We start from the raw sequence: 14,675 nt of genomic DNA on the forward strand, positions 1-14,675 counted from the left end.
GGCATAGTGCCAGACATGGTAGAGCCTCCATGATACATGGTAAATGTGCCCTTTGGAGGGATTCTTCATAGGCTGAGTTTGCTTAAAATCTGAGGAGTCTACTAATTTTTAACTAGATAATTTATTCCAATTAGGTTTTACTCCCTCCAAACATTGTTTTTGTTTTTAACTACTTTTAGTACCATTTTATTGTCTCAAATGAGACTACTGTCCATAAAATAATCATATGCTTGAATGCTTCCAAAAGTCTTTAAATGAAAAGTCACCTGATGTAGAGGGAATTTCCAAGGTAACTTCTTCAATAATTACTTCCTCTTTTATTTGTTAATCTTACTTTCAATCCAAGACTGCTGGTAAAACAAATAAGAGTTGATTAATATTATTAGGGAATAATAAATGGTGAATTTGATTTTTATCGTTCAGGTCTTATTTACTGTACGGTTGCTAATCATAGGTTAAAAGTTAGGTACTCATAAGATAGGGTCACAGACACAACATAGTTTTTTTTATGATTTATATTGAACTGATTGTACACAGCTGAAAATACAAGGTATGGTCAGGGGTCATGGGATTCTTATGAGTAGCCTTTTAATCTAAGAATCACATTAAAAAGAGCTTCTTTGTCTTCATATGTGGCAGATTTAAATTTTTCTAATTCTATATAAATTGCTTTCTAACTCTTTGAGAAACGATGAAAAGGTAATTCAGGATTAAGAAAATGAAGATTAAGTTTTATTGCTAATATTGCCATGAACTTAGAAAGAAAGATTCATTTCTCTTATACCAAGACAGTACTTAAGTAATTAGGCCTAAGAATTTAGAATCCACAGCTACTTCTTTGAAGCCTTTTTAGAGTATTTAGAGCCTGAGGACTCATGGTTCTCTCACTAGCCTAATAGTGGGGCTTAGCAATATTTATAGGTTCTACTGTTAAGTCACAGACATGAAAATAAATTGAGGAAACAAAGATGTACAGGAAGGCGAATCTGAGGGCATTTGGTAAAATAACCATCAGTATTTACACTCTAGAAAAGTGGCAACAGTACCAGAATTTAATTTTTCCCTGACAAGCTATCTACCTTCAAATAAATGTTAAGTCAAAGTCAAAGGAAAAAGATGTGGAGGGCATCACATGAATTTAACTTCCTTTACCAACTTAACAAATAAAGACCACTTTTTGAAAATTTCCCAAATGAGCTTCTGCTAAATTATCTACTTCAATTTAATCTCCTCAAAATACCCAAAATTAATTCAAGATTCACAAACTTGAATGCCTTTAGGGACTAGACAGCTAAGACTGTGGAATGTAAGAACTCTGAATCTGAAGATTCTACCTAATTTTTTTTTAAATGTGTGGCCAAGCAAAATGTATGTGTAAGTCGAACTAGGCCCAGTTCATTCATTTGTAACCTCAAGCCTGTTTTCTTAATTTTACTGAAGACTTATGAAATTTTTTTATAAGATTTTAAATGAAACCTGAATTTCATAAGTAAATGAAATGTCTGTTTTGTGATTTCCACTGAAAGTGTGTCTACACATGGCACTAGGTGACGTGTGTGGTGAATATCTGGCATTGAACTAAAAATCACATTCTTTTTTGTCTCTTTCATTTTTGACCAAGAACCTGCTTTAACATTCAAGGCTGGATATAAATTACTGTTTAACCACCAGTGCTTTATTATAGTTCCTCTGCCATTTTTTTAAAACTTTGCTTTAGTTGGTGTTTACTCTTATCCAGCTAACATTATGTTTACGTTTTGAGGTCCATTAATTCCTTATAAAACAGTAAACATTAAGTTTTAAATCTATATTTAATATAGAATATGGGCATACTTTGGATTGTCCTTCAAGGAATGAGATGGTTGTATGTTAATAACTCAGCTATCTAAGTTCCTGTTTAAGAATCTGCAATATGACAAATGTGCTTTATAGTAATTTTCTTTGAGTCCACAAGATGATAGTATTTCTTACAACTGCTATCCCCTCTGCTAATTTTTACCTTCTTTTGAAAATATGAAGAAAACAGGTACTTTTAATGCCACTTTGGGATCTTCTTATTTTTATTTTTTTAATCTTTTTCTATTTTTCAATTACAGTTGACATAATATCATATTAGTTTCAAGTGTACAACATAGTGATTAGACATTTATATAACTTACAAAGTGGGATCTTTTTATTTTTAATGGAGGCTAGTTTCTTTACCCACTCCCTACTGTCTCATCCTCCTAGGAAAAAAATAGAATCAGCAAAAACTAAGCTTTATAGAACTTGTACATAATGGAAGTTTGAGCATATAATAAGCAAATAAATTGGCTACACACTTGGGTGAACTCAAGGACACTTAAAAAGAGTGTTTCATCATACAATGGAGAAAGGAAAGCCTTTTCCATAAATGTCGCTGGGAAAGCTGGAAAGCCATGTGCACATGAATGAAACTAGACTATTGTCTATCACCACGCACTAAAATTAACTCAAAATTAATTGCATAGAAGAAAACATTGGTACTAAACTCATGACCTTGGATTTAGAGAGAATTTTATGAATTTGGCCTCAAATGCAAGGGAGGTAAAAGCAAAAATAGATGAATGGAACTATATCAAACTAAAGAGCTTCTGCACAGCAAAAAAAAAAAAAAAGTGTCAACAAGGCAAAGAGGTAACCATCCAAATGGGAGAATATATTCGCAAACAACACCTTTGATAAGGGCCTAATATCCAAAATATATAAAGAACTCATACAACTCAATAATATAAGAACAATCCAATTAAAAAATGAGCAGAAGACCTGAACAGACATTTCTCCTAAGAAGACATAGAAATGGCCAACAGATATGAAAAGATGCTCAATTTTACTAGCTGTTAGGGAAATACAAATCAAAACAACAATGAAATACCACCTCACACCTGTTAGAATGGCTATCATCAAGACAAGTAATAATAAGTATTGGAGAGGTTGTGAGAAAAAAGAATCCTCATATACTGCTGGTGGTACTGCAATTTAGTACAGCCACTGTGGAAAACAGTATGGAGCTTCCTCAAAAAACTGAGTTGAATTACCATATGATTCAGTAATCCTTCTACTGGATATTTACCCCCCCAAAAAACTGAAAACACTTGTCTGCAAAGATATATGCACCCCAATGTTCACAGGAGCATTATTCATGGTGGCCAGGACATGGAAGCAACCAAAGTGTCCGACAGTAGATGATTCGATAAAGTTGATTGGAATATTACTCAGCCATAAGGAAAGATGAAATACTGCCATTTCCAACAACATGGGTCTTGAGATAATCATGTTGAGTGAAATAAGTCAAACAGGAAAAGTTGAAAATCATATGATTTCACTCATGTAGGGTATAAAATTGAAAGCAACAAACAAACATGACAAATGAACAGAGAGTCATGAACATGGACAGTGGATTAGTGGTTACCAGAGGGAGGGAGAGAGACTGGAGGTAGATGGGGGTAAAAGGGGTAAAATATTTGGTGACAGAAGGAAATCTAACTTTGGGTGGAGAACACACAGTGCAGTATATATGACACACTGTTGAACTGTACACTTGAAACTTATTAATGTCACCCCAATAATTTTTAGTTAAAATATTTTTTTAAAGAGTGTGTCAGGATTACATTGAGAGTGTGTTTCCTCTTTATTAAGATTTGGTTTCTTCTGAAATGAAAAAAAAAATGGAGAGGAAACAAAACACCAATTGGTGTTAATAGTGAGCTTAGAGTCTTATTTAGATATTTAGATTGTAAGAAAATCTGTCTCTTGTATATTATTTTTAGAGAAACTTTTTATCCCCTTGATATTGTACTTAATCTGTTTTCCTAGTTAAAAATAAAAGTGTAATTCAGAAACTCTTCCTCAACCACTCTCCCCACCCCATCTCCCCACCACATCATCTATCTGTAGCTGGTTAATGCTCTTGTATTGTGAATTGGCCATTTATGTCTATAATCATTAAAGATTTTTGGTTTTGAATGGAATGAACATTTTTAATAGAACATAAAGAAATAGTCTGTGACTCATTTTCTGAAATATTTTATGTTGGTATGATTTTTAATTTTATATTTTTGTCTTTATTTTGATGTGGTCAAATGTCAATCTTTAGAAATAATTGAAAAAGTTTTTTTTATTAAGATGTCCTATCCTTGCTAGACTAGATTTAATAAATACTTTTTCTAGTTTTCTATGGCTTACTTTTTTGTCTAATACATATGCAATTTATTTGATATTTGAAATGAATTTTCAACTTAAATTTTATTTTTTCCAGTTAGCTAACCAGTCATTCTAGCACCTTGTAATGTTGATTTATTTTGCTGTATCCTAATAATCCTTTTTTAAACTAATATATATATATAGATATAGATATATAGATATATAGATATATAGGTATCTATGTGGTCTTACATTAATAAGCCGATTAGTTGATTATGGATTCAAATGGTTTAATATATTGTAAGTACAGTTCTTCCTCATTTTTCCCATTAATTTCCTATTTTCATTAATTTGTTTTTCTAAATAAACTTTAGACACATTCTGTCATGTTCCAAGAACAAATCTTAGTTTTGGTTGGAATTATGTAAACCTATATACATTAACTGATATTTTTGTAACTTCTACACAGACTGTTGCTTAAAGAGCCACCACTTATGAATTTCCAGTGGCCAGTGATTCTAACCAAGGGATAAAGCTCACAAAGATTTTTTTTTTGGCATAAAATTATTGTTTCATATTTGAAATGGTACATCTAAAAGATTTTTCCTGCCAGGCTGATTTTGATTAATATTTTGTTGGTATTGTTTACAGTGAAGCCACTCAGGATTTTTTTTAAAGCTTCATTCTCCTAATAGACCTTAAGCTTTAAAATTTCTTTATTTTTCAGTTTCTCTATAATGAGATATGTTATATTTCACTTTTACGATTCATTAGACCATAAATAAAAGCAAACTTGTTCTCTTTTTTTCTCATATAATTTTTTCATATATTAACGTTTTTAGTAAATCATTTCTGTATAGTGGTCTTAGGAAGTATATCAGTATAAAATTGATGAATATTATACACTCGACTTGGGAGTACTAGCCTAAAGCAATATTAATATTTTCTTGTTTTTTGTTTTTTTGTTTTACTTTCTTAATTCACAGTGATGCGGTTGACTAAGCCTACTTTATTCACCAATATTCCAGTAACATGTGAAGAAAAAGATTTACCTGGTATGGCACATGCTTTATTCTACTTGCACCTAGGAAAAGTTGAAACCTAGATTGCCTGTATTTACCGTAAGCCTAGCCTTGCCAATCTTATGCTAACTCTTTGCTGCATTCTTTGTTGCCTCTTTTTGTACCATGTGAGTGGTGGCCATCTGAGTAACAGGTCTCACTCATGATCTGTAAGTCAAGATACTATTGCTATCCCATGGCAACAAGAGACTTTTATTTTTGTTTTAGTAATGATATTTCATAGTCATGATACTTTTAAAATTACATTTATCTTCAAATGTTCCATCAATGTATGTATGAGCATTTCTTTTATTTAAAATTATTGGAGCTTTCTATAATATATTTTATATCACATGACCTTTTTTTCTAAAGTGAAACCAGAACTTTTTGACATGCATTAGTTAAATTGAAGATTAGAAATTAGATTTTTAAAATAATTTTGTGGAGATTATTTTTAAAAATATTTCTCCCAGGGGGTGGCTCCATAGTGTAGTGGTTAGCACATCTGCTTTACACGCAGAAAGTCCTGGGTTCAGGCCCCAGGTGGAGCCACGGACCATACCCTGGGTGCACTAGGCCCCAGGTACACACCCTGAGCATATGGGAGGAGACCCCCCGCCTTTAGAGATCCAGTTCTTAAGGGGAGCCGGCAACATCTATAGGTCAAGGGTGGAAGTTGGGAGGTGGGCAGAATTAAAGAGGGGGAAAAAAATCTCTCTCAGCTATTTCTTTATGTAAGTATAACTTCTTTACAAGGTAAAGGTTAGAATTTTGTTTTTCTCTTTCTGTAGGAGATCTCTTTAACCAACTCATGAGAGATGATCCTTCGACTGTAAATGGTGCAGAAATTTTAATGTTAGGAGAAATGTTGACTTTACCACAGAATTTTGGGTAAGAATGATGTAGTCACATAAGAAATGCAACAGTACTTTAAAGTCATTACAAATCTAGTTTTCAGAAAATAACTATGGGCTGGGAAAATGCTCAGGATACATTTAAGTAGTTAAGAAAAGTTTTATGAAAATTATACTGCATGATTCTGGTTTTTGAAAAACCATTAGATACATATGATTTAAAAAAATAAGATACATACCGAAATATTAATAGGGGTTCCTAGGGTGATAAAATTTTAGCTTTCTTCTTTAGATTTTATATTTTTAATGCCCATTGATTCCCTTTATTTTGACTGATTTAATCTAAACGTCTTTCAAAAGTAGCTCTTTTATTCAACTTGAGCCATCTCCCAACATAAATTATCAGACATGTCAGCTAATTAGGAACTCAATTTTTTAATTCCTTCTCTTGCTCTTAGCTATTCTCTTATTCTAGAGTATTAATGAGATAGAAGCCCCTGGTTCCTCTCTGTTTGCAAGTGAGAGAATTTGACAGGAACTTTTCAGGTTTTTCAGGAATTTTTCAGGTTTTTTTGAAAGCTTTACAAAATGTGTTTATTAACTAGTATCTTGAAAACTTGGGAATATAGTCATGTAAAAATATTTTATATGTAGTTATAAATATGTTTTAATATTTTTAAATACATTCATATATGTTTATAAATATATGTTTTGAGAAAACATTTTATAAAAAATATAAAGCCACTAGTTATTGTTTTTATTAAAATAACTTAGAAAAATCAAATAAATTGGTAAAAAATAACTCTGAGATCAATTACTTAGATCTCTTCTAGATTCAGTTCACAAGTTATATCAAAAATGGCCTTTTCCTATCTATCTTCTTCAGTAACAAACTTAAGACTCTTACCATGAACCTGATTTTAATGACTTATTTCTAAGATGACTGGCAGTTTGTGCAGTAATTGAAGACCAAGAGCTATATCATGTTTTATAGATTAAATCAGTATTTTGAGTTACACTAGGTAATGAATGAGCAACCTAGTGTAAACAAGAATGTTGAAGCAATATTTTACCTGAGTTCTTTCCTTTAATAAATTGTTCTCTATTTCTCCAGTTCTCAGTGGTGCTCAAATAGAATATCTGTGATAAAACTTGAATAAATTTCTGCCTAAAAATTTATTTTATTTCACAGGAACATATTTTTGGGAGAGACTTTTTCCAGTTATATCAGTGTTCATAATGATAGCAATCAAGTTGTAAAAGATATATTGGTAAAAGTAAGTGGCATTCTTGTTTGAGATATATATATATATGTTTTAAAAAACTTTTAAATATTTATTCTTATGTTTTGAAACTTACTTTAAATTCATGTTTGATAGAGGACATTTTGTCATTAACAACAAGCAATAATTGAACACCTAAAGGTAGAAGATATGCTAAGCACAGAAACATTTTTTGTTATCCTCAAAGTTTGTGATACGTTGGATGAGAAAATGTATCAGTCAAAGGTAAATAACAGAATGTTTTTATTAATAATTTGTGATTAACAATAAAATTTGAAAGAGGAAGAAAATCACAGGCATCAATCAGGAAGGCTTATTGGAGTAGGGGAATAAAAGAGGATCCTGAAAGAATGGTAGGATTTAGATAAAAAGACAAGAAGGACATAGTAATCAGAAGCAGAGAAATAGGAATACATAGTGTGTTCTTGTAGCAGAGAACAGAATTCACTTGATAAGAGTAGGTAAAATTGTAGAGATGTGTAGTAGCCATACAGTGGAGCATCTTGAACTCCAGGCTTAGGCTAAGGTTTTAGCCTTGTTTTGTTTTGTTTTGTTTTGTTTTAAGACAGTGAGCAGTCAGTGGAAACTTTTGAGCAGAGGTATTCACACTGTTGGAAGACTGATATGAGAACATTGTATGGCATGGTTTGTAGGAGATAGACCAGTTAGAAGATTTTTGCAGTCGTTTAGAAATTAAGGGATAGAATATGAGCTAAGAATGTTTTTTACATTTTCAAATGGTTATAAAGAAACAAAAGCTTATTTTGTGATGTTGGAATTACATGAAATTTAAATTTCAGTGTCCATAAATAAAGTTTTATTGACAAACAGCCACACTCATTTATTTATGTATTACCCATGGCAAATTTCTAGCTACAATGCAGAGTTGTGTAGTTGCAACAGACCGTATAACCTATAAAGTCTAAAATATTTACTGTCTGACCTTTTAAAGTTTGCCAACCTCTGCATGAGATTATGAAAAGGTCTGACTTTCAGAACTTTGAGAATGTATACTTTTTTCCTGGCACACGGTAGTTATTCAAGTAAATGTTGAATTTCTTTTTATAAGATAAATAAATTAGCAAAGGCATATAACTTAAGATAAGTCAGTATTAAAAAGCAAATAATATAATAACATAAATGTATATTTCCATTGGCTTTAGTTTCAGTTTCTATAAAGGCAATGGTGTTTGAAATAACAACAGCTAATATTTATTGAGCAGCACAATGCCCAACAAAAGTATCTTAGTCACAAATAGATATTCAGATTCATGATATACATTTTTTATAGATCTTAAGATCTAAATTATTTACATCAGAATCACTTAAGACAATATAAGAAGTACAGCATTATATTGGCCTATATTTTTCTTTTTTATGTTTATTTATCAAGTTTCAGGTATCCATATTATAGTTCCTAAATGAAAGATTTGGGAAATTTTCCTTCATTTTCAATGTTTTGGAACAATATATGAAGCATTTAGACTATCTGGTCCTTGGAGGGCTTGTAGAGTTCTCCTGTAAAATCATATGTTCTGGTGCTGTTTTGTGGGGGAAACTACTTGATAGCATTTTCACTTTTTTCCTATGGAGGTTAGTCTGTTTAAGTTTTCTATCTCTAATGGTGTAAATTTTGTTAAACTGTTTTATTCTAGGAAATGATCCATTTTATGTAGATTTTCAAATGTATTTGCATACAGGTCTGCAACAACGTAGTTTCTTAAATTTTCTTCTGTATCAGTATTATTTTCCTTTGGTCATTTCTTATTTTGAATTTTTTTGCTTCTTTTTTCTTGATTAATTTAGGTAGCTATTGGTTTGTATATTGTTTTTAAAAAACTTTTTTATCACCTTATAGCAAATGTTTTTCTGTTCTCTGCGTCATTAATTTTTGCTTTTAATTATCTTTTTCCTTGTGCTTCTGATTATTTACTTTGTTCTTTTTTCTAGCTTTCTAGCTAGGGATTTAATTTGTTTATTTTTATTCTTTTATTTCCATTGATAAAAGTGAATTTTCTTCTAATTCACTGCATTAGGTATATCCTACAGATTCTGATTGTATCATTTTCATAATGATTACTTTATAAAGAATTCTGTAATTTTCTTTGTATTTCTCTTTCTGCCCAAGGGTTGTTTAATAGAAGGTTTTTCAGGTTGAAATGGGTTTTTTAAATTAATAATTAGTAGTTTTATTGTTTTGTAATCAGACTGTTGTTCTTATATTTCTATTTACAGAACTTACCAATGTTTTCTTTGTAACCTAATATTAATTTTTAATGACTATTCCATGTATAATTGAGAAGTTATATTTTCTGTTATCAGCTGGATATGTATATCTATACTATTTACCCTATTGATTGTGTTGTTAGATCTTTTATATCTTTACTTACTTTTTTTTGTCAACTTGGTCTGTCTTGTACCACATGTGGCCTGTTAACCTTAAATGATTAGTGTGTTTTTATTTATATATCCTTATATCTTATACTTTTTTCTTTATAAAGTCTGTGCCATTTGGTGTATACATATTTATACTTATTCTCCATTGTGAATTGTGGCTTTTAGCACTAAAAGTATCCCCCTTTGCTACATTTAATATTTTTTTACTTAAATTGTAGTTGTGATATTAGAATCACTACTCCCATTTTCTTACAGTTTCTCTTTGCCTAGTATGCCTTTGCTTGTCTTTTTATTTTTAGCTTTTGAGTCATTTTGTTTTTGTCTCTTTTATATGACATATAACTGGGTCTTGCTTTGTGAGCCAAATTGAATTTTTTAATAGCTGAATTAAATTCATTCACATATATTGATAAGTTTGAGGTACTTGGTTTCAACTATGCCACATGATTTTACATTTAAATATTAAGCATATCATGTTATATCTGCAATGTTTTTTTCTCCACGCAATGTGTTTTCATTGTTCATTTATTTTTTCAATGTTTTTTTGTTGAGGGTGTTTAGAAAGGTTGTATTTTTGTTCTAGTTGTTACCTTTGTGTTTCTGCCTTTTATAATCCTTTTTCTTTCCCTGTTTTCATACTTAGCTGCTTATTATAGACCTTTTAGTCTTTAATAGCATCCTTTAACTCCCATCTTTTGCTTATACTACTTTCTTTTTTCTCTGTCTCATATCTTTCTACCTTTTTTTTTGCATATCGATTGGATGGGGAGTTCTCACGTAGATGGCTCAGAACATGCCTCTGGATATAGTATTCTCTGAGTCCTCGCATGTTCAAAAGTGTTTTCCTATGCAAGGACATTTTTTATGCAAGGACAGTTTTGCTAGATACAAAATCCTTTCCTTATGTTTTCTGAAAATGCTAAAATCCTTTTTTTTTACATTTTCTTTTTGTTTTCTGAAAATGCGACTCCTTTATTACCTAACTATATATGTTGAGAGGACTGATGCCAGTTTAATTCTCTTGCTCTGTAAGTTATCTGATAACTTTTTTTGCAGGCCCTGGCAGTTTTTTTCTGTAGGCTTCAGAATTGGTTTCTTGATACCAAGTAGACCCTTTCAATTTATAGATTCAAATCTTTTATTTCCGGAAAGTTTTCATTGTTTATCATTTACAAACTCTGTATGTAAACTGGTTCTTTTTTATCTGGTTTTCTTTAGTGCTTCTTACCATGTTTTTATTCAAATCTATCTTTCTGTGGATGCCTTACAATTTAGTCTTTGTTTCTGATATGGTCTTTATCTTTTTGAGTTCAATTTGTTTAATTTGTTTTAATTTTTGCTTTAGTTTTGAAATTTTAAATTCAAGGTGTTTTTTCATATCCCCAAATGTTTTTTAAGGGTATTTAATTCAATTTGAGTATTGCAGTTTTTTTCTGTTTTGCAGTTGGTTTTGGGTGGCAATTTCTTAAAATTCCCTTTTTTTCACTTTTGGGTTGGCAATTTTTATCAATGAATTGTTTAAATTCTCATGTTTCTTTTTATAGTATTTTTGTATAGATGAAGACTATTGGTGGCTTTGCATTCTTTGGAATGCAGTTTGAGGTCCTTTGGTTTACCTAATCAGGAAAACCCTCTATAGCAGTGTGAGCCTTTTGTATTTAACTTTTCATTCCCCCTACTACTTGGTTGATTTTATTTACTTTTTATGTCCATGTGACTGTGGACCATTGCCATGGTTCTAAGCATCAGAGTTGTACAGAAAGATTTACACAGAGAAGTGTTGCTTCCTTTTCATTCTAGTTCTCTGTTGCTGTTCCCCTATTGTTTCCATCCAATCTCATTTGGATTTTTCTTACTACTTTCTTTCAAGGCTGATCTTCAGACAAGCTCTCAGCGTTTAAATCTTTCAGCCTCCAATGCTGCAGTGGCTGAACTTAAACCCGATTGTTGTATTGATGATGTCATACACCATGAAGTGAAGGAAATTGGAACACACATGTAAGGATTAATTTTACATTTTCTCAAAGGCTTTTTACTTGTATATTTATTTGCAACTTTTGCTTTATTTCCAGTTATCATTAAACCTAAGAACTTACTTCAGAAGGAATTTTATGTTTCATGTTTGTTTACATGTTTGCTAGAAACAAACTTTAAATGGAATATTTGGTAGGGGAAAAGAATCTTAATTTATCCTTATTTATCACGTTTCATTTTTGCATCTACAATCTTATCTAAAAAATAAAAAACCTTGCAATCATTTACAACCCAGGTAGCACTCTAAAAGTATGTTTATTATTTTGTGAAATAATAACAACTGATTTTAATAGCATTTACTTTTAAATTCATAAGTTTTCAGTTCTGTACTCTGTGTTTAACTATATATATGCACTCTACCCTGAGAACTCAGAAATACAGAACCAAAGTAAGACAAGCTATAAGAAGACAATCTCAAATTCTGTATTCCTGGCCTTTGTATGGATTCGAATGTGAAAGCTGTATTTTTTTTTTTCAGTCTAGTCAAATGTGAACATTTCAACATCTAAAGTAATTTTAGACTTCTCCATCTGCTTTACCACCCTCACATCAAATGAGTTCACAAATCCTATCAGTTCTTAACTCAGATGTGTTTCTTCTTCATCTCCATTTATATCACAATTTTTGCTTCTTTTCTTTAAGTGTTATATAATGTTAAAGTATAAAATATTAGCTATTGTTCAATCAGTTTATTTTGGTGACAGGCTCTGTTGAAGGCATTTTTAAATATATATTCTGTAATTGGTATGATTTGGAGTCAAATTTTCTACAGTTTAAATTTCAGCTTCATCATTTATTAACTGTGTGATCTTAGATAAGTCACTTAACTCCTCAGTGACCACTCACTACCCTTCGAAAATTCTAACTTTGTATAGATTTTACAAAGTTCTCCCCAACCTAATCCTTACTGGCTACTCTAGCTTCACCTTTTGTCACTCTTCTCTCCCATTCTACACTGCAGTCATATTGGACTTATTTTACCTCTGAACTCCATGACTTGAAATGTATTCTTTCCTTACAAAGGGATGCCTGTGTCATTTTGTTTAGTTTACTTCTACTTCTTCATATCTTGGATTCAGCATGTCTTCCTCAAAGAGACTCTCCAGACCTCTAGACTTGATTAAGTCAACCTTTTTGTATAGTCTGTAGCACCTACAACTTATTTTTTAAATTGTCTTTTGTACTTAAATTACTTATTGAGTGCCTAACATCCATATTAAAGTATGATTTTCATGAAGTCTGCTATATTCCCAGGATCTAGCAGAAAACAGAGGCCAATATTTGTTGAAATTGAGTTTATTGAAATATTAAATGTATAAAATCCCCATTTTACAGAAAATGACACTTTTGTAGAATGGAATATCTATAATGGCATAGAACTCAAATCTAAATGTAACTTCAAAACCTGTACCTTGCTATGATGCTTCCTACTGTGAGCACTTTGAGAGCAGGTATTGTGTTTTGATCAACTACATCCTAGCATCTAGCTTAGTACTAGCCATAAGTATGAAGGAAAAATTAAATTGCCTACAATGTCACTACCTCATATAACCACTATTAAAATATTGGTGTATTTCTTTCCAGTCTTTGTATGTGCATATCAATAACATAATATAATTTGCATAGTATTTTACAAATGTTTTATTATATTACCTATGGTTTTATCTTCTTCAATTCACTGTGAACATTTTCCCACTTGAGTTAGTATTCTTTGAAACATTATTTTTTAAATGGCTTTATCTGACACACTAGGACCATTTACTTTAATTTGTTTACTCTAATATTAAACTTTATTTCCAATTTTTCACTATTATAAATAACACCATAATGAACCCCTTAATATCTCCTTATGATAGATAGCTCGAAGCAGGTTTACTATGGGAGTATATAAGCATTTTTAAGGTTCTCTTACTGAAGAATTGTTTTCTTGTAACTACTTTCTTGTAACTACTAGCAGTGTAAAGAGAGTTTCTCTAAACCCTCACCAATGCTGATATAACTTATAAAGAATTTTGCCAAATCTTATTAGATGGAAAAATCTTATCTCATTATTTTAATTTGTTTCCTTGATAACTTGTGAAGCTGAACATTTTCACATTCTTGTTAGCCAATTATGGTATTACAACTTATCTATGTATTCCTTTCCTCTTAATTTGAGTGAGATATGAATGTTTTGCATATTGACTAACAAGAATTCTTTGTTTATTAAGAATCTAACCATTTCGTATTTTGCCCATTTCTTATCTGCTTTTTTATTTTGTTTTAGTGTCTTTGATTTATCCAATTTAAAAGTTTTTGAGAATCTTTTCTTGTTCATTGCATTTATGTTATCAACTCTTTCCCCATCCTGGAATTTTTTTTAAATTTGTATTTTCTTTTAGTTTATATGAACTTACTTTTTACATTCAACTATTTGGTTATTCTCAAATTTATTTTGGAATATATTTCACCTTTTGAAGGAAAAGGTACAGATTTCCCACTCCAAAATTTGTATATCTCATTTTACTAATCAGAGCTTTCTTGTTCGTGTAATTATATCTGCATCTACAGGAACTTTTTTTTCCTGCTCCAGGTTCATTTTACACTTTCACATGATTGGTATAAATATTTTCCAGATTTGTAGATGGAATTGAAGTGTATTAGATTTACTGTTAAGAAACAAAATTGAAAATTATTCAGAATCGTTAAGCTATCTTTCTGTTTCAGCTTGGTGTGTGCAGTGAGTTATACAACTCAAGGCGGAGAAAAAATGTATTTTAGAAAATTCTTCAAATTTCAGGTATTGAATATGACAACGGTAAATGGTTTTTAGATGCCTTTCTTTTTCCTAGAAGTGTACACTTATTTCTACTTATATACAGTGAAAAAAGGCTCCTTTAAATAAA

At 30.9% G+C, this 14,675-nt stretch overlaps 1 protein-coding gene across 6 annotated transcripts in view; it reads left to right on the top strand.

Moving 5' to 3' along the window:
- Positions 1 to 14,675, top strand: part of TRAPPC13 (trafficking protein particle complex subunit 13) — a 32,383-nt gene that overhangs the window by 5,225 nt on the left and 12,483 nt on the right. For all 6 annotated transcript variants that reach the window (XM_039870069.1, XM_039870070.1, XM_039870067.1 and 3 more), the window contains 5 exons: positions 5,148 to 5,216; positions 6,014 to 6,113; positions 7,269 to 7,353; positions 11,627 to 11,754; positions 14,497 to 14,569. In XM_039870069.1, coding sequence (XP_039726003.1) covers positions 5,148 to 5,216; positions 6,014 to 6,113; positions 7,269 to 7,353; positions 11,627 to 11,754; positions 14,497 to 14,569 — 455 coding nt within the window. The remainder of the gene's footprint in view (positions 1 to 5,147; positions 5,217 to 6,013; positions 6,114 to 7,268; positions 7,354 to 11,626; positions 11,755 to 14,496; positions 14,570 to 14,675) is intronic.

This window comes from Pteropus medius, unplaced genomic scaffold, assembly GCF_902729225.1.
Source record: "Pteropus medius unplaced genomic scaffold, Ma_sr-lr_union100, whole genome shotgun sequence".
NCBI classification, from domain to species: Eukaryota; Metazoa; Chordata; class Mammalia; order Chiroptera; family Pteropodidae; genus Pteropus; species Pteropus medius.